The sequence below is a fragment of the Geotrypetes seraphini genome, chromosome 4 (assembly GCF_902459505.1).
Source record: "Geotrypetes seraphini chromosome 4, aGeoSer1.1, whole genome shotgun sequence".
In the NCBI taxonomy this organism is placed as follows: Eukaryota; Metazoa; Chordata; class Amphibia; order Gymnophiona; family Dermophiidae; genus Geotrypetes; species Geotrypetes seraphini.
Genome location: NC_047087.1, coordinates 72,084,635 through 72,106,411, shown reverse-complemented (window position 1 = coordinate 72,106,411; position 21,777 = coordinate 72,084,635). Strand labels below are relative to the sequence as shown.

Below are 21,777 nucleotides of genomic sequence, written 5' to 3'. Positions count from 1 at the left end.
AGATCACCTTGTATGGTTTACAATAGCATCATGCTCTGACTACCACTGCACTTAGGGGAGAAAGTTACAGCGATATCCCATATTATTTGCCATTTAACACATGGTAAAGGGGTCTAAATCAGCTTACGGTGCTGTAACGTAGTAGTATTTAGGTCACTATGGGGTACATGTTAAAGAGATGCAAAATATGCAAATGTATGTAAAACAGCTTATTACCATGTAAATTCTACAACACAGCTTGCAGTGAACACCACAAGCCATGTTATAACTGGAAAATAACCCTAGAGCTGAGGTTATTTTACCATCCAAGGAGCATTGGAACACAGCTATGGGAAAGGGCTTGTGTGTAATGGAGGACCTGAATTAGGAGGGATGCCTCAGGTGAAGGTTTGTGATTTGGAGGGGGATGGGGGGAACTCAGGAAGACATCTTACATTAATTTGACCCAGCTCCTTTAAGATACTTCAAGGACATTAGAATAACACTGCTTATCCAATTGATTGTAATTCATTTACCACATAGTAAATAACATATGGTACTGAGCTATCACCAGTTTCTGGGTGCGGCAAAAGATACATTGTACACCTTGATAACTCCAGCACCACTCTCCCCCCCAAGTAGATAGATAAAAATTGTAAATCACAGCTACAGAATAGAAGATTAGTAAAAATAAAATCAATTGTTTTAAGTTATACAAGGAAGAGACTTCAAAATCAGTTTAAATCATGTCTTTACAGTAAGAGACGATTACTGGATGCCTATAAATAGGCACCTAGGGGACACCTGGTAAGAACCTATTCTATAAAGAAAAGAACATACCTATTTTCCTTTAATAAATACTAGCATAACAGTATAAATACACACCTATAATTTAGTTGCAAGGACTTATGCCAGAGAAAGAGTTGACATGTGCACCTAAATTGCAGATATATGTGTAACGTAGAATATTCCATAGGTTAGGTTTAGGTGAGTCCTGTCTGAGACTCTGCCCATGTGTATGCCACCTACCTATAAAATATGAGCTATGTAAGATATGTAGATTATTTACAGAAATGCACGTAGGCAAAATTGTCAAATGTATGCACATGTGTGCACACATATATATGTATATGCCATTACTCTAATGACATATATGCATAATCAGTGAATTACTGATAGTGTTTACTTTATAGAATGGCCTTGTAAATGGTTCCAAGCTTTCTATCAAAAACCCTGAAACCTGCTGTTCCAGTGTAACAACATTAGTATTTGTATTCTGTGACCTGCACTACTGTATATAGCATAATCAACAAACAACCAATAAACACACTCACACTAATTTATAGAACAAGAACAGCTTTATTCCAATCCTTAGTTTTATATACCGGGTCATTCCCAAAAGGGACTCGATCCGGTTCAAATATCCCAAAGTGGCTTCACAGCCCCAGAGAGTTATTTGGTGACAAAACTAGCTCCCTTTAATTTTGTACTTTTAAAACATCATTCAAACCTGACCCAAGGTAACGTCAGGCGAGGCTCCCCTCGTAGCAATGTGGCCTATGAGTGCTACATTTTAATTATTTATGAACTTCTTAACTCCCAGCCACATCTGAGACCAATGTCCTCATTTCCTGCCCCTCAACCCACAGCTGTGACATCTCCACCAAACCCCGAACCCCAAAGCCCGAGCACCACCCCAAGTACCAACAAATCCAACAAAATACAAACACACTGGAGGGGGGTGGGGTGGGAAAATTACAACAGGTGCCATCTAACCCTCTCCTTCCCTGTCCTCACAGACTAATCCCTCAAAGCCACCAAAAGTTTCCATCAATCCCACTGTTGCTATCTTTTCCATATGCACTATATCCTACATAGCCTTCACTCCCTTTATCCCTTCCCCAACCCCCAGCCCATTTACACAAATTCCACCTGCAGGTGCTCAGCTCAGCTAATGTTATTAACACACCAGATTAGTCTGGTCTGTCTCCTCATTTCCACAGAAACGAAGAGCTGTCAGTCATCATACTCACCACCTATCCATCACTGGATGAGATCAGAAATCAGAGCAATGAGTTCTTAGGGGCTTGAGAATCCCCTTGTGGAAACCTGAGACAGTGTTTCATACACCCTCTGGCTCCCTTCAAGCTCAGGGTTTGTGAATGAAAAAATTCTCATAACCATCAGACTTGAGGCATTAAGATGCACTCCAAGGTAGAGATCTGGGGTTAAGGTTGTAGCTGCCATGAATCCTATCACTGAGGCACAAACAGCACAGCTTGCCCTGCAGCTTATCTTACTGACAAGCAGGAAGAAATATCTATTGAGCAAGAAGTACATAATACTGTGGTATTTATAGAATAATGACTTTATCCATTTATTATTTTCAGAAACATGATGCACTTCTTTTGTCTGTTTTGGGTTTTTTAGCTTAAAGAGTTGGCTCTTCTGTGCTAGATGCATTTGAAAGATGCTGAATTAGGGATATTAGCCCAGATTCTTTAAGCAATGCCATTGTCAGCAGCCACCATAAAAATGGCCGCTGATTGTGTGTCAGTCATGCAAGGGCACCATTTATAGAATTGCACCTTGAGAAAAGGCAGGCACCAGAACTGTAGGCCAGGGTTTTCAAGGCCTACATTTCTGGCACCTATCTTTTACGTGAATCGCACCTACGGAGGTGTTTTATGGTGTCTAGTGCCACTTCCCTCATTAGCCTTGCCTACTATGGCGTTAGATCAGGGGTAGGGAACTCCAGTCCTCAAGAGCCATATTCCAGTCAGGTTTTCAGGATTTCCCCAATGAATATGCATTGAAAGCAGTGCATGCAAATAGATCTCATGCATATTCATTGGGGAAATCCTGAAAACCCAACTGGAATACGGCTCTCGAGGACCGGAGTTCCCTACCCCTGCGTTAGATGCTGTAAAGCACCTCCGTAGGTGTGATTCCAGCACCGTTCTTTTAGGCACCTTGAAGTTTGTTTTGAGTGCTTTTAAATGGCATTTTAACGACTTAGGTGCCGGAAGGGTGCCAACTAGTTCTTAAGGCGTCATTTATAGAATATGGGCCATTGTGTGTCATGGTGGATCCACATAGGGCCTCTTCTATTAAACTGCGCTAGCAGTTTCTAGCGCGGGGAGCCACGCTGAATGGCCCGCGGTACTCCCGACGCTCATAGAGTTCCTATGAGTGTTGAGAGCAGCACGGGCCATTCAGTGTGGCTCTCTGTGCTAAAAACTGGCAGCCATGAGGAAGTCATCACATTCAGAGACTACACCCTTTGAAAAAGAGTTGAATTTCAATGCCGGTTCCCTGAAGCAATAATCGAAACATGGCACGTCGGAACCAGAGATATTTACAAGCTAAGTCTCTTAAACTTGAAATATATCTTTAAAGCTTTTGAGAGAATAAGCACAAGCACAAATAATAACTACCAGTAGTAGTTCTGACACGTATTGAACACTGCAATGATTGGGTGGTGAGGCGGGGTATACTGCCTTCATGTCTCTGAGCAAAGTTCGATTAGGAGAGGATATGAATTATGCCTTGGTCATTCTATTGGACTTTACAGAGTGACTTCCCATAAATTGGCCCTTGAGTATATTTTTTGACTGAAATTTTGGATAGGCAGAAAAGGAACGTCCAACACTGCAATGTGTCCAAATAATAGGGTAGGGGGGTTGCTGTGGGCGTGTTTTGGGTGGGACTAGGAAAGGCCTAATATCAGGACATCCAACAGCATTTACCAAATGAGAAGAAGCATCCAAGTCAAAAAATAAAAGGATGTTCTAAATAAGACCTTTTCAATCATGTCCAGGGTATAAAGAAAAAGGTACTCCAGTTGAGAAGCTGACTACTGGGGGGATTAAGGCATGTCACCTCCTTAATTCCCTAGTGATTTATGTCCCCCCTCCCTCTCTTCTGAAAGTAAAAATAAAAGGGGATACCAGGCTGTATGACAACTTCAAATATTGAGGACTTTCTTAACAAACTAGAAAGCAAGTCTTAGGAATAGCCTCGTGGTCAGTGCGGTGACCTAGGTTCAAATCCCACTTTAACTGTTTTTATTATTATTATTATTATTATTATTGTGAGCTCTCAACAAACGGAAATATATATACAATACCTAAACATATAAGCTACCTGCAAGTTGTGGCTTAGCGAGGGTAGGAGGTACCCAGGGTGGCGGTGGTGTACCCTTTCACCCTCCTCTCTACCCCCCTCCCTTCCCATCCCCGTACCTCTTTAAATTTGCACCGGCGCAAGCAGCTTCTCCGACCTGCTGCTCGTGCCAGCATTTGCTTTCCCTCTCATATCACTTCCTGGCCCCCATGAAGTGATTTCAGAGGGAGCTAGGCCGGTACGAGCAGTAAGCCAGAGTAGTTGCTCACGCTGGTGAACAATTAAAGAGGTACGGGGAGCGGGAAGGGAGGGCATGTGCGTAGCATGAGGGGGGGAAGGAGAGGTACTGATGCCCCCACTAAGGCAGCTCCCGGAAAGGTACATCCCCACCGTCCCCCCTTACTTCGCCACAGATTGAAGTAGTGTACATTCAGGTATAGCAGGTATTTTTCTGTTCCTGGAGGGTTCACAATTGCAAAATATAAGAGAAATCTTGTAGAATGTGAACCTGGGCCTCTTGGTTTTTTGGTTTACAGACCACTGTACTAACCAGCAGGCTGCCCTTCTGCTCTGCAGGGATGTCTCTGTAGCCATTCTTCTAAGAATGCTGCCAAACAGATGTCCTTTTCCCTGCTTTTTTTTTTTTTTTTCCATTCTTATGTTGATGTCCCAGTTTGTAAAATGGCTGTTCATGCTGGACGTCCTCAGCAAACAGATGTCCGTCTCAGGTATTTTCAACCAGGAAATCTTGACATCTTTCCTGTTGGACAATACATGTGAGATGAGCGTCATCCTTTTGAAAATGTCCCTCAACACTACTTACATGTGCCCCTACAAATTAGCACTTACCTCCTCTTCTACAAAGCCACGCTAACGGCTGCCGCTCGGCAACAGCCCTGAAGCCCTTTATATCTCTCTGGGCTTCGCGGCCGTTACCGCATGGCAGCCGCTAGCGCGGCTTTGTAGAAGAAGGGGTTAGTCACTTTGCTGCTACTTATGTGTATAAGTGTGCACTTATCCTCAATAGTGTCAGTATTCTGTAAAATTTACCTATGCGAGTACAATACTAATACTCTGCTACAAACCAACAAAGGCTCTGTGCAGATGAACTGTATAGGTTTTTCTTGATTCAACTAGTAAATTCACTTAATACTGTATTTATATAGATATAGACTATTGAAGTGGATACTGAACTCGTTTTCAATGGTTGGATTGGGAGTGCATGTGAAGACTGGTAGTGGAAACCCACATAAAGAACATATAGAGATAGTGTCTTGAAGCCAGTCTTCTCCTCTTCTGTAGTCCTTGGGACCCATTTTATGTACTTGGCCAGAGATTCCTCCCATCACATCCTAGGATATCAGAAGATTATGTTCTATAGTCATTTGTCGGGTGTGAAGTATAGCCAAGATAAAATGTACAGCTGAATATCCCTTATGGTTTGTTGGGATCATATGTCATAGCAGGGGTGAGAAGCTCCAAAAAGCCAGTGCCAGACAGTTCAAGACTTCAAGTTAATCAGGACTTGAGCAAATTAACTCGTCTAATCAATCATACACAGGTTTACTCTGGAAATTTGCTGCGGCTAGGTCATGTCACATTGATGCTACAGATGCCAAGAAAATCAAGGCTGTATTAATAAATGAGCTGTTTCATAAACACATTTCTCACTAGCAGTACATACTGGTAAATTGGCTTTGGCGTGGAGGCAGCTAAACATAATACATCACATGCATCAAACATCTGTTTACATACAGTTTTCTGTCTAAATCTTTTCTTTCTTTTTGAGTAAACCAATTTAGCAACAATTTCTTCTGTTTTGTCTATCAGGAAAATGAGGAACTCACTTATTCCTCGACAAAGTCCAAGGCTCCTAGTGTGATCATCACAGGCCTCAAGCCAGCAACCAAGTACATATTCCATATACGCCTCAGGACCACATCAGGATACAGAGGATACAGCCCTAAGTTTGAGTTTGAGACTGGAGATGAAAGTAAGTTGCAGGGATGCAGAGCAGAAGCTGTGTCTGCCTAGAGAGTAAATGGTGGGAACAAATAAGCTTTAGACTCTGACCCCCACCCTGATATCACTGGCGATCTCCCACAGTCCATAGAAATGCTGGAAATTCAATGTTGGTGCCATATCTGGCTACCGGTGTTGAAATTCTGATCTATTTATGGTCAACCAAGACATAGCCAGTTAGGCCAGTATTCAGCAGCTCTCCAGCTAAGTCCTAACAACCAAAGTTATACTACCCTTTTAAGCGGCTCTATCTGGCCATCAAACTTAGCTGGTGAGCCGATGAATATTGGTAGTGACCGGCCATTTCATGTAACATAGCCAGTCACCATCCAATTCGTAAAGCTAGTTATTCAGCAGGAGATAGTTGCCTATCTCATGCTGAATATTACTAGATATAAAAAGAATTGACCCCAAAGAATCCACAGAGAGAGAAGAATCCAAACAAAGCAAAAAAACTTTAATGATAGAGTCAAAGTTCCAATTATACAATATAATGATCCACATGAAAAAAATAATAAATAATCCACATACAAATCAAAAGGACCTAGTCTGTTAGTAGTGCAGGACCCAACACGGTCCGCGTTTCGACAAGATGTCTTCTTCACGGGTCCCTGAGAGTCCTATGATGATGAATGCATGGAAAAATTGGTATGTGGCTGCTTGAAGAACACATCTTGTAGAAACGTGGACCGTGTTGGGTCCTGTGCTACTAGCAGACTAAGTCCTTTTGATTTTCATGTGGAACATTTTATTGTATAATTGGAACTTTGACTATCATTAAAGTCCATTTCAGGATCATGTGCTATTTAACCAGCTAGGAGCCATTCCTGAATGGCTAATTAGCTCTGAATATTCCTCTCTGCTTTCAGCATGCTCTGCAAATTCCAATCTGATAAATACAGCTTAAACACAGTCAACATAAATTTGGATAAAAACTAAGAAGTATTTCATCTATGAAAATAAAAGTTTGGTAGAACATATGTGAATAGACATATTGCTGTAATTCTCCCAACTTCTTCAACTCTAATTATAGATAAGGAAATAAATGAATTCCCAATTCTAGTGTAAAAAGCATATGAGTCTTGAACGAGTGGATTATTCACCTCTAATCACAAATTGTATAGAAGGCATCATCTACATGTTTTTCTCTCTCCATTCCAGTTCTTCAGTTTTCTCCTTCTACACATGAGTAAAAGGATAAAACTGATTCTGATGTATTATTTGGGGGGTTTTATCTAGATTTTGAGGCTTCTCGGTGCTCCAGAGGTCCCCAGTGCTACTGGGGCAGCTCTGCCTGGTTGAAATCTGTAGCTGAGAAGGCAACCCTTTTACAAGGCACCTACCTAGTCAGCCTAGTCTAGTCATAATAATTTGGTGGTTCGGGGACCATTCCCATGGTAGCAAGGCTCGCTCCTAGTTGTTACTAGAGCTTGAGGACTTTATTGGGTGACATCTCCATTCCCTCCCTGAAAATGCCTACTGTATGGAGCTGTGGGGGTCTGGGTTCTCAGGCTCTCTCTCTCAGGATCTGACTGGTAGCTTCAAGACACAAGCATTTGAATTATGTCTATATGCTTGTCTGAGACAGGATTATTCTCCATATCTCAGCTACTGTTTCAGCTGATGTAGGCATAACAACTATAACTGTGAGTACAGTACAGGCTATTGAACTATACAGGAGAAATCGGGGTGGAGAGGGGGGTGGGGGTGTCTTAAATTGAAACTTTGATGGAGTTTTTTGCATTTTTGTTCAGCTCTCCCGGGCCGATTTTGGCACCATGGTTGCCAACTTGGATGTCCCATTTTGATTTTAAAAGCTTCTATCTGCCTCAAAAACACCTCAATTTGGATTAAAATTGATAGAGATGGACTCCTCAGCCTGTTTTATGCTTGATTGATGCCAGATTTACACTGGATGGCCAGATCAGGAGCATCCCTGTTCCACATGCCATGGGGCATGTGAGGGGGAGCAGAAGCGCTGAGCTTAGTCCCCTCTGGTCCCTGTAGGTCAATGCAGTCACAGATGGCTCATTCTGAGAATCAAAATGCCAGAATAGTGACTTGGCATCTTTGGCGCAATACAGATGCACCGACACCTCTGGGTCCATGAGGAGACAAGGAGAGTCTCTGCAGATGTCCTTGGGGCATCCTGTTCAGGGTTTTACCCTGACTTTGATTGTATTATGTTTGAAGCCTATATGACTTATCAAGGTATAATTGTACCCTTTGGGGTCATGCTAGCTATTGCACTTGGGGGTTTGCCTTCACATAGCACAGTGCCACCTCAGAAGGTTCACTTGCTGGACCTGGAGGTACAGTTGTAGAAAGACCGGGATGGCTGGAGATTGCATTAAATGCTTTTACTCTCTCAAAATTAATCTTTAATTTTGGAAGATTCAGGGTCTCAGGCTAGGGCTGGAACTCAGGAGTCTGTGAAAACCCTGAAACAATGGGAAGACTCAAATTTATGCCACCTTTCTAAGCCAGTGGTGTTGCTGGAGGTCATCACAGCATCCTCGCAGGTATTGAAGCTTGAACCTCCGCAGGTCTCTGCTGTTCAGCGTTCTATAATGAACAGCTTAAGCCTCGAACCACCTTGTTTTATTTCACATCCTTACATTTCAACGATGCTAACGGAGCATTGGAGGCTCCAGAGAGTCCCTTGCATGGACCATGACAAAATTGAATCCACTGACTTCTGATTTCTAACAGCTGTTTATAGAGCCTAAAGTAGATTCGCTGCTAGCATAGGTTACCAAATGAACTTCACTGCCTAGTAAAGGTGGACTGATTTAGAAAGATGCAGATGTCCACAGAGTGGCTTTAGTCCTCAAAAGACAGTGTGAGGCCTTATCCTTGAGGCTGTAGGCAGCTTCCTTTATTGCACATGCCTGCCATACTATATTGTGTCAGGCTTCATCAGAAGCTACCAAATAGTAGATTTAAAACAAACTAGAGAAAATATTTTTTCACATAATGTGTAATTAAACTCTGGAATTTGTTGCTGGAGAATGAGGTGAAATCAGTTAGCTAAGTGGGGTTTAAAAAAGATTTGGATAATTTCCTAAAAGAGAAGTCCATAGGCCATTTTTGAGATGGCTTAGGGAAATTCACTGATTATTCCTAAAATAAGCAGCATAAAATCTTGGGATCTAGCTAGGTACTTGGGATCTAGCTAGGTACTTGGGACCTGGGTTGGCCACTTTTGGAAACAGGATGCTGGGCTTGATGAACCTTCGGTCTGTCTCAGTTGACAATTCTTATGTTCTTATGCTTACCCCCCAGTTGCTAATTTTGGGGGTGGATTATGTAGCAGATGCTCGATATGACATGTTTAGGGTCATGAGCAATGTCTCTTCTTATTCTATCTTTGCCCATAGAATGCTCTGGATTTGGCAATGGGCAGGAGATTCTGCTTCCAAAAGTATGTTGTGTCGGCTGCTTTTCAAAAGACAAATGCTCCTTAGCAAAGGGCTGGATTATCTTACGACCAGTGTGGTAATTCATCACCCTAAGTCTTTGCCTGATAGTAGACCACATGACCCTGTGGGGATGGGTCATGGTTTTTTCATCTGTCCTCAGCAAGGTCCTATGCTCAGAGATTGTTTTACAGCTCTTGACAGGACTTTTGAGGCTCTGAACAAACTCAGCTCTCAGATTTCTGCCTAGCAGCAGCCTCCAGGAAGTCCCAATGATGTCAGACAAGTCTCGGAACTCCCGCAAATAAGAGAGATTGTCAGTTCAATGGGAAGCCTGGAAAAGGATTGGCTTGGACCCCTGGGTACCAGACATCAAATTATTTCATCCTCTACTAGACTTATTTGTAGACTCACCAGCCCAACCACCAGAGAAAATGGCCAAAGTCCAAGCAAAGGTGAAACAGCTCATGGATATGCAAGCTGTAGAACCCAGTACCAACCAAGGAATTAGGCATGGGTAGACACTATATAAACTTTAGCATGTCCAAGAAAGACTCAGATGACTAGAGGTCAATCCTAGATCCGAGTACAGTCAATGCAGTACTGAAAATGTTCCAATTCCAGATGGTGACTGTGTGTTTGGTCATAGCTTCGGTGGTGCCATGAGAATTTCTAGTTTCCCTGAATTAGACAAATGCTTACTTACATACTCCTATATTTCCAGCTTACAGGAAGGTACTAAGATTCCATATGCTGAAGAGTCATCTTCAATTCTTGGCTCTTCCATTTGGTCTGGCAATGGCACCTCACACCTTTCTCAAGGTGATGGTAGTTGCAGAAGCAAACCTGTGCAAGGCTTCCATGTCAAGATGGATTCACAGGGCTATTTCTTCAGCGTACATTGGGTGTGATAAGCAACCACCAATTTTTTGGGGGGCAAGCATACTCTCCGAGGAGTGTGGCTTCTTAATAGGTTGAGTCCTGGGCAGTTCAACTTGAAGTTTGTAGGGCAGCTATATAGCCAGCATTCAAACGTTCTCGAAAGTTTACAGGGTGGATGTAATGACATGACTGGATTCCACTTTTGGGTCCTCCGTGCTAGCAACAGGCTCATCTACCCTGCCCTGCTTTGGTACATCTCACTGGTTCAAGACATATGCCTTTTGCACTAGAAATGAAGATTAGGTTCTTACTTCAATAATCTTCTTTCTAGTCAAAAGGCATATGAGCCTTGAAGGCCTGCCCTGTCAGATTGCATTTAGCATGCTTATTGACTCAGGCAGGTAGGTATTCCAACAGGTCTGAAGAGTAATGTTAGCTCTCTATTGCAAAAGACAAATGAGAGTCTGTGAGAACTACATAAGTGTTAGTTTTGGATGCTCTCAGATAAGTAGCTGTTCAGTTCCACCTTGTTTCAGAGTATGGCACTGATTTTGTTTTGCATTTTAATTATTGCAGAGCAGAATAGAATGGGCTTGGTCGGGGAGTTCCCTAAATCCCACTTCCTTATTTCTTCTTTTATTTCTTCCCTATAAAATAGGCACCTGCCATGTGTCAATCACTGACAGATGCTGCTAGGCGCCATAAATGTAGGCCAGGGTTTTACAGGCCTATATTTCCGGCATCTAGGATCCTTGCTGAATCACTGCTAGCAATGCCTAGTGATGCCAAAGCCCAGTGCCGCCCCCCTAAACATGCCCATTTCCAGGCTTCAACATCACTAGGTGGTGTTAGGTGAAATGGACCTAGGCACCGGTCCTGGAGGCTGCCTAGCGTCGCCTAATTTTCTAGGTTTTAATTGGTTTTTAATGGCACCATTTAGAACCAATTAAAACCCTTAATTTAGTCACTAGTAAGTGCGATCTAGGCGCCTGCCAGCGACTAACTTTCGTCAGCTTTTTGAGAATCCAGGCCTACGTTTCTAATATATCTAGTTAGAAAATGACAGTTTATAAAAAACTACTTAAAGAACTCAATATTCAGTTGCTGCTGGTCAGCATTTTTTTGATTGCTGCCAGCAGTATCCCCAGGTATTCAATGCCAGGCCATGGCAAGGCACCGGCATTCAATATCCGGTTATACTTATCTGGTTAAGTTTGATATTCAGCATTTAACCAATAAGTTAAACCGAATAAAGATAGGATTGTGTTTTACGTGGTCCTATTTATCCAGTTAACTAATCCAGTTAAGAGCTGAATATCTGTTCTCAACCGTGTAAGTTCAGTCTCTGCCTCCAGATCTCCCACAAAATAGCTGGTTTCAGCATTGGTGCTAACCAGACATTTTCAGCAGCACTATCTGGTTAAGGGCAACTGAATTTATCCAGTTAGTCCTGGACAAGAGATTTAAAAAGCCAGTAGCCTCTCATGGCTGTTTAAATTGCTTTGAATATCAACCCCAAAGATTTCTTGTGTTTTTTTTTTAAGAAAGAAGAGAACTGCCATTATATGTAATCTGACTGAAAAACACCTATTGTATGTGCTTGTGCAAAGTTAATCCAGAATCTGTCAGCATATTGTCTAGTATTCTTTCATAAGCAAAACATGAATATATAATATGTGGTATAATGTCCTATTCCTGCAGCCCTGTACCCCTATAAAGGATCCAATCACACGTAATAATGAGAAATGGGTTGTTCTGCTTTCTCTGATTATTTTTTTTAGCTTCTTACAAGCCACCTGCATCTTAAAGCATTAATATAGCAAGTCAAGGGCACACCCCTGCCCTGCTGCTTTGTAAGTGGTTGGTTACCAAGTTGTATTTTCTCTGTGCTATCAAAGAACTCTCTCTTCTCTGTATCATAGTAGACAGGTCAGTAACTTTAGAGATAGAGACTATGAAAGAAATCTGAGTGCAGGTGTTTCCGCCACATGGATCTGTTGTAGAACTAATCATATTCTAAATGGCAGCCGCAGTCCAACATGCATCACCATCTACCCATGGATCCTTTGAGAAGCACTGAGGAGAGAAATGAGAGGGCAATAAGCTGTCTAGAATAAAAATAAAGTAAAATATAGCAGGAAAATTGCTTGGAAAGTTATCACTTTCATTTTAACAGACAGTTCTTGAGATAGTAGCTCTCAAAAATAAACATATTGAGTATGCTGTGCCTATAAGACTCCCCATGCATCCCCATCAGTAAAAGAGCATCCCTTGCGCCATTCAGGCTGGGAAAAATAGGGGAAGAGTGCTGTCTATTTTTCTCTCCAATGCAAACTACAAATTAAAACCCTGAGAAATGTCAGTAGCTTTAGAAATGCAATGACTGGTCAAATATTTTATTTTCTAAAATAAGGGCTCCTTTTACAAAGCCATGGTAGTGATTTTCCTGTGGCAAATTCACCGAAGCCCATCGGATCCCTAAAAGAGGTAGTGTTCCCCCTGACTACTGTAATGGAATGACCCTTGGTTTGAAGGCCTGAGATCACTCCACTATAAGGTTGATGATATTAAGTCCATTGAGGTGTTTCAGAGTCCTGAAAAAAGATGAGATGTTTGTGATGTAGTTTTTAAATGGCAGGTGAATCTGGGAAGGTGGGGGTCAGGCAAAATATGTTCTATAATTATTGACAATGCAACATGTAGCATATTCCCGTGGTCTGACCTGCCATTATTTTAGTGTGATCATATGGTACTTGTTGCATTGAAAGGATAACTCCTGCAAGTATAAAGACAAGTCATGTTTTCTATAAGTATGAGCCTGTAACCTAGGACAAAATATTCAAAGAGGTGATTAATGATTAAGGTGTCAGAATAAGGAGTGGATCTCAGATACAGTAAAAGTTGCACTTTATTTCAAATAGTCCTAAAATTACTCTGATATGGGACACGTTTCGCCCAAAATAGGGCTGCATCAGGGGTAACATTTTGTTAATAGAGTATCAAAATCACACACTCCATAAAGCACACTATTACCAAGCACAGATCAGCGGTCAACTTTGTAAAGTTCCTGCAGCATAACATGCAGCCAGTTCTCCAAAAACTTTTACTATATACTTTTACTATATTCTGACATCTGCTTTGCTGAGGATTTTTGACACCTCTTTTTTAGACTCGTATTAATGGTTAAGGGCCAGATTTAGTAATTGGCACTTGAATTTAGGTACTGGGAAAAATCCACACTAAGGGCTCCTTTTACTAAGGTGTGCTAAGTGTTTTAGCACATGCTAACCACGTGTTAAACGCTAATGCGTGCATGTAGTTAGAATCTGATCCCTTGGGCACATGGATCCGCATGCAAATATGGGTGTCTTTTACAGAATCTAGGGGTAAATTGTTTTGATATTGAGGTTTTGGGTACATCGGGGTCCATTAGTAGAAAGAAGTGTCAACAAACCAGTTGTAGGTGAGACCTATTCATTGGACTGACACAATGTCTGTGGCTAACCCCATGAGGGGACCATAATAGGGATGCACGTTCCTTAACCTTGCTACACTCATGTCACCCCTCTCCTTAAATCATTTCACTGGCTCCCTATCCGCCATCGCATACAGTTCAAGCTCCTATTGCTGACCTACAAGTGTGTTCATTCTGCTGCCCCTCAAAATCTCTCCTCTCTTCTCTCTCCTTATACGCCTCCCAGAGAACTCCGTTCTTCAGATAAGCTGTACCCTTCCCCTCCACTGCCAATTCCAGACTTCATTACTTTCATCTAGATGCCCCCTATGCCTGGAATAAATTACCCAAGTTTGTCCGCCAAGCCCCTTCCCTTGTTTAAAATCAGACTGAAAACCCACCTTTTTGATATAGCCTTCAATCCATAATCCTACTCCCCACTGCCCACCAACCTAGTTAGGAGATTAACCATTCCCCTTAACCGTATCCCTGACATACTGTTTGTCTGTCTTGTCTGTTTAGATTGTAATCTCCTTCGAGCAGGGACTGTCTTCTTTGTGAATCTGTATAGCACTGCATAAGTCTGATAGCGCTATAGAAATAATTAATAGTAGTAGTAGTAGTAGATATTTATTTTCCAACTAATTTGGATTTCCTTGAGTGTACAAATTAAATTGGTGTTTACTGGCTATTGCTGTGTACTTTATCCAGTGAAATCATGTATGTGTCACTTAGGCATCAGTACAGAAAAGGCACAAAATCTTAGTGGAGGGTATAAAAAAGCAGGGGTTTTTTTCTTGCTGGTTAGCCAATGAATATCTCTTTTAATATTTATGCTAAATCAGTGTTTATTGGTTAAAGCTTAAAATCAGAAACGTTAATTATAAAAAATAGTCCATGATAAGAATGTCTTCATCTCAGAAGCAATAATAAACACACACTCTTAGGGTTACTAGATTTTTGCTTCCAAAAAAAGAGGACCCGTGGCCCTGTCCCGTTCCGCCCACAGCCCCACCTTCTTCTACCCACAGCTCTGCCCCATCTCTCCCCCCAACCCCGGCCACACACAAACCTTGTCACTTCGGGGCCGCGTCTGGAGGACATCCACGCATGTGAGGATGTCTGTGTCTGGAGGGCATGTGAGGGGCATGTGAGGATGCCCTCCAGACACAGCCCCAAGCTCAACAGTTTTCAAAACCCAGTCAAACTGCTGGCTTTTGAAAACCCATCCCTCTAAAAAGAAGACCTGTCCAGGTAAATCTAGACATCTGGTAACCCTACACACTCTCAAAATTCAATTTGCTGAAATACTTTAAACTCAACTATCAATACAAGCTTACAGCAGTAAGATTTGCAACGCATAGAAGAGAATGATTCCTTCATAAATCAGAACAAGAACATTACAAAGCTACGATGTTCTCTGGTTATTGAGCTATCAATAGGTAGGACATGGCCTATAAAGGGCTTACCATTGGAGGTTTGCAGCCCTGGAACAATTCCATGCTATTACAGTTTATGCAGTATATTCCACGAAGCTTACAGGACAGCTCTATAGTATCAAACACAGTTTCAGAAGATAGCCCTACGTGGTGGCATGTAAGGATGGGGTCTTGGTTGTGTTATACATTTCATAGCACTGTTATGAGTTTCCATTTTGATGATCTCCAACAAAAAACACCAATTTCTATCAATGTGGTTTCCCCTTAGTTCTGTTAATATTTTTATAAACTATCATTTTTTTTAAATATGGAATTTCTGTTGGACAAATACATTAAGATTACATAAAGGACCATACAAATTAAACAAAGTGAACCTCTGCCCACCATATGTGATGGTAACCTTGACCCATCTTCCCTGTAAATCGTGTGAGGAAGATATGACAGTAAGATCTTGCAAGTTACGGATCAAAATTGAATTAGATAATGGAGACATTTTAACTACTAACAATGACATCTCTCAAGCTTTCAAATCTTTTTATGAAACGTTATACACTTCTGAACTGGTCGACAATGAGCCTGACTCACAATTCCTGGATGACCTCTCTCATCCTACATTAACGCAAGATGATAATATCAAATTGGATGAACCCTTGAATCTAACAGAGCTTTCACAGGTGATAAATTCCATGGCATCTAATAAGGCTCCCGGGCCGGATGGGCTTACTGTGGCGTTCTATAAAGAATTTCAGGATGTGCTTAACCCTTACTATCTACGTTTTCTTCTTTCCGTCATTGAATCGGGTCAAATACATGGATCATTTACTGAAGCCCATATCATAGTCCTCCCAAAACCAGAAAAAAATCCTCGCTCTATTTCAAATTACAGGCCTTTATCTCTCATAAACGTAGACGCAAAGATTTATGCTAAACTTCTTTCAAATAGGCTGCAAGGTGTTATAGCCAAACTAATCAGTTCGGATCAAAGTGGTTTTATTAATGGGAGGCTCGCCACGGACAACTCAAGAACTTTTTCACACATCATTGCACAATCTCAGGACCGCCGCCAAGACCTTATTGCGGTGGGGCTAGATGCAGAGAAGGCCTTTGATCGTGTCGAATGGGGTTTCTTATTTAAAGTGTTGGATTGGTATGGATTCTCTGCAGATTTCATCAAGAAGATCAGAATACTCTACTCATTCCCATCTACAAGAACATATATAAATGGAACGTTGTCATCCACATTCCACCCTTCCCGTGGCACTCGTCAAGGATGCCCGTTATCCCCTTTGCTGTTTGATCTGGTATTGGAACCCCTACTAATTTCGATCCGTGACAATAAATCCATTGTAGGGTTCAAGCTAAGAGACACTCAGACTAAAATCTCGGCGTATGCTGACGACATACTCCTCTACATTTCTCCTGCTTCGTTCCCACATCTATTAACTTCGATCCGGCAATACTCAGACATCTCCGGATATAAATTGAATATGAGCAAGACACTGGTCATGCCTCTCAACTGCCCAGAAGTTAAGCCTGAGGTGGAAAAGTTTGGAGTTCAATGGTCTGCCACAAAAATGAAATACCTAGGTGTCTTTTTTGGACCCTCATTAGAAGAAACTACTCAACTCAATATTGAATACTTACTAATGATTGCTCGACACACAACATCAGTCTGGTCTCCGCTAAAACTATCATGGTGGGGCAGATTAGAGTCGGTGCGCATGATGATTGTTCCAAAAATCAATTACGTATTGAACATGCTGCCGTTCTTTTTGCCTCGCTCCTTCTACAACACCTTGGACTCTATTCTCACACAATTTATATGGAATAAGAAGCAGCCTCGTATTGCTCTCAAAAAATTGAAATTGACAAAGGAAGAAGGTGGGGTGAATTTCCCTGATTTTTATAAATACCACAGTGCCTTTATTATCCGACAATGGACTCATGGCCACATTGATAACAGTCATATGGTTAAGCCAAGATGGATTGACATGGAAAATTCCTTGTATGGCGTGTTCCGAATGAAATTCCTGCCTGGCCACACTCTGTCTCGTCGGGATAAAGATGATTACATTCTTCTGTCATATAAATCTGCCCTTCAGGTCCTTGAATCCACCATGTCCCACAGATGGGAACAATCTGCTCTCCTGCCGATTTGGAACAATCAGAGGTTTTTGATCCAATCTGAATCTTTTCTTTGGCCCCTGTGGCGGCAGAGGGGCATTGAGACAGTTGGGGATTTGACAAATTCCAAGGGATGGATGTCCTTTCAAGAGCTGTCAGATACTTGGGGTCTCCCTAAAACACAGCTCTATGCTTGGATACAGCTCAATCATTGCTTACGCGCTGCTATTCCGGATCTGATGTCTCTGGCGGGGAAACCGAGCCTAAGTTCTTATTTAGAAAAACCTACAATATTCACCAGCAAAGCCTCATTTTGGTATAAGATGATCAAATCGACACCAGTTAATGAACCTCTGTCCTCCGAAATAAAGTGGCAGCATGTGTTGAACTTACCCTCGGACGCCATTGATTGGTGCTCCGTCTGGTTAACCATACATAAATCCATTAGATCTGCTTCAGTACTACAGTCCATTTTCTTTTTGATGCACCGTGCTGTTTGGACTCCCTCCTTATCCCACAAAATAGACCCCTCATCTTCATCTAATTGTTGGTCATGTGATAGTGTTGAAGGATCCTTGGAACATTTGTTGTTCAATTGTAAACACCTGGCTATTTATTGGAACAAGGTATGGGATACTATTTGTACTATTTTAGATATCTCTGAACCATTAACAATCAGAATTCTGATTTTAATGTCTCATGGTCTGTCCTTGCCTATAGATAAACACAAAGGACACCTTCTGACTATTATGTTGTCTCTTGCGATTCAAAATGTATTGTTTTGCTGGAAAAATCTAGATAAGGTCGAATACCACGCTTGGTGGAATACTATATGTCTCCATGGTAAATATGAACAAGTGTTAGCGGAAAAAAAGGAATGCTCTTGGCAAATATAAATCTGTTTGGTCTCCCATACAACATTACTGTTCGACTGTTTAAATTTGTACTAACTCTCTTTTTATTACGTACATATATTTCTGGAGAAATGATGATATGCTTATATGTCATACTATTAAACTAACATGTATTATTCCTACAAATTTTGCATAACTGCATACTAGAAGCATAACTTTAACGATTATGTTTTATGTGCTTGGACCATGTACTTTGCAATTATTTTTTCTGTTTGTTTTATTCCTTTGTATTGTGTTTTCCAAAAATTAATAAAACACTTTGAACTTAAAAAAAAAAAAAAAAAAGATTACATAAAGGAGGCAGGATTTAAAGTCTTGTTCCTAAGATATGTTTGGAGAAATCTTTGAAATATTGACTGTAGAATTTCTGGTACTGGCCAGGAATATAGTGGTTACAAAAAAACAGTGGTCCAAAATTCCAATGTAAAATTTATTCACCACATAAATAAATAAATAAATACATAATTAAAAGCCCAACATGGTCATGTTTCATCCTCATAAGGGCTGCATCAGGAGCCATCAAAACCAAAAGGTGTTATTCAAGAAGTATCACCTATTGGCAATAGTTTCTCTACTCTCCCTTTTGGTTTTTGCAGACCCTGAAGCAGCCCTTATGAGGGCGAAACATAGCCATGTCAGGCTTTTAATTATTTATGATTTTATGTGGTGAATAAATTTTACATTGGAGCTTTGGACCTCTGTTCTGATCTACTGTTTTGTTTATTTTTGTATCCTGGATCTTGTGGATCGGCTGCCCGTTTCTTGGGTCAGGTATATAGTGGAAAAGGATCAGAACAGAATAATCATTACATCTAAACTAGCCCAGCTACATATTCAAATTCTAACCATGAACATCTTTATATTCTAGCCATATCAGCAACATGAGGCTTTCATCATCCAAAGTAACGATATATTTTAAACCTAACACTATAGGGACATTTATGATTTATAAAGGCCCAGCTTCAGAAGTTATGCCATAGACACACAAACACAAAAAAAAAACTTTTCAAAAGAGATTCCTCAGAATCAATGTTTTAAAGTCTTTGCTGTAACAATATCATCTGTGCTTAGCACAGTAGTAGTACTAGTGGTCTCTCTCACACCTTAAAATCTCTCTTTCTATTCCCCTTCCCCTCTTTATGTTGCTAAAATCCATATTGTTCAGAGTTCTGTGGTCATCTAAATCCTGATTGTGAACCACTGTACTGTAATTGAACTTCTTTTCTGTTTCAGCTTCTGACATGGCAGCTGAGCAGGGACAGATTCTGGTCATTACTACCGCCGCTGTGGGTGGATTCACTCTTCTGGTCATCCTGACTTTGTTCTTCCTAATCACTGGCAGGTAATAAATGCATACTACTTTGTCCCCATTCACCTGCTACAGGGCAACTCAGCCAGGCTCACTGCAAGACATTGTTCTTCATCTTCCTACCAGATCACTCACCTTCACAGAAATAAGTGGCACAAGCATTCATATCAGAATTAATCTACAAGTATAGCCCTTAAAATTAAAATCATAATGTCACCCTCGTTACTGATGAGCACGCTGTGAAGTATTTCAACTTTCTCCACTGTGTAATTCAAATTCTACTCCCATCGCAATTTCTGTTTTTAATGTTCCTTGGTTTCTGTTCTTTTTTATTCCTTGCTAACTACTTTCCACTATAGTCTTTCTTTGTAACTCATGCCTGATGTTCAGAAGCACCTATCAAAGCTCCTTCTACCCACATAAATGCTGCCGACTGGGGCCGTGCACAATTTGGGGAGAAATTGATTATTATTTCATCTTGTGGCTTCTTGGAGTTTGGGGTTAAAATTTTACTTTGTTTTTAATTTGTGGTAGTTACATGTGAAAAGCAGAAGATGTTCCACTATGCCTGATTTATTCTGTTCTTGGTGAGGAGCTCTCTGTTTTATAGTTGTAAACAAGGCCAGGAATTCTGTTATCATGGCGTTTTTAAGTAAAGATCTGTTGTAATCTGGTTTGTTCAGTTTTCTCAGTAGGTGCATTAATGTTATAATGTAATGTTTACAATGCTGTTCTTTTCTCCTTGCTGTGTGAGTGCTAAGCCCAAGTGGCTTTTGTAGAGTTTTATGTTATTTCAAAATAAGCCTGCTACTGGAGAGAGTTTATGTTGGTATTACTGAGATGAAAACAGAGAAAGGCATGTCTTTATCTATGGCAGGGGTGTCAAAGTCCCTCCTCGAGGGCCGCAATCCAGTCGGGTTTTCAGGATTTCCCCAATGAATATGCATGAGATCTATTAGCATACAATGAAAGCAGTGCATGCAAATAGATCTCATATATATTCTTTGGGGAAATCCTGAAAACACGACTGGATTGTGGCCCTCGAGGAGGGACTTTGACACCCCTGCCATAGATAAAGACATGCCTTTCTCTGTTTTCATCTATGGTGAGTTCTATGAAAAAATGTCATTGTTTGCTTTGCATATTTTGCTAGGCAGGGGGGTGGGAGAGGACTTTTGAGGATGGCTCATTGTGCAGGGTCTGGAGTCACTTTTTAATGTTAGATTCCTAGGCTACATAATTTACCTGATACAAATGTAACTGAGTATAACCAATGATTGAAATGCTTTCATATCTTTATTATACAGCCTGAAACTATAGTTACTTTGAGCCACCCCTATCAAGTTTCACATAGGAAGTCAAAATACAGGGCTGGCTCAGTGGACATTAACCATGTAGCACTGGTGAAAGACCAAAGTTCTTAATCAAGTAGGCATAGGAGGATTTTTCCTATGCTTGTGGCAGCTTCAAGGAAGCAGAGATAGCAACGTGGTGCACTTTAATGAAAGAACTGGGTGATAGGCTACAATATGTTGAGTAATTCAAAGCTCCCTGGAAGCTCTAGATAGAAGGGTTCCCTTTCATTGTATGACATAAATGGAAATCTAAGCCCTCTGCCACTTATCTTTCTCAGGCTCGATTGCATAAGTCAGATTTCCCACAGAGGCAACATGCCAGTTTAGAAGAGCACAAACCATCACACTACCCTTTTGTTAAAAGTTTTAAGCTTGCCTGTGCTGATAGAATCACAGAGCAGCAAATTCTCCCTCAGACTTCCAATTAGCTAAATGAGTGCTTGAAATAATTAACAGGGCATCTGTTCCTAAGATGTCCTTGTTTTACTGGTGCTTGGCAAATATATGTGAAAAGCAGCAGAACAGCCTTCAGCCAGTCTAATTTTAGACAAGTTCAAGTCCCTGCTACTTCCCACGTTCCAGATTTTACCCAGGGCAGCTGCTCAATTTGCCCACTCCTACTGCCCACTGGACACAAAGGGGTAGCTTAGATATTCCCACACAGTTCTTGGGCATACCTAGCCCTACTGGATTTTCAAGAAATCTGCAGTAAATATTGGTGATTTAGATTTGAGTGCAATTGAGGTGGAATGTGC

At 41.2% G+C, this 21,777-nt stretch overlaps 1 protein-coding gene across 1 annotated transcript in view; it reads left to right on the top strand.

Moving 5' to 3' along the window:
- EPHA6 (EPH receptor A6) overlaps positions 1 to 21,777 on the top strand; it is an 895,964-nt gene that overhangs the window by 709,168 nt on the left and 165,019 nt on the right. Inside the window, exons 7-8 of the mRNA XM_033941517.1 lie at positions 5,935 to 6,097; positions 19,592 to 19,700. Of these exons, the coding sequence (XP_033797408.1) occupies positions 5,935 to 6,097; positions 19,592 to 19,700 (272 nt within the window). The remainder of the gene's footprint in view (positions 1 to 5,934; positions 6,098 to 19,591; positions 19,701 to 21,777) is intronic.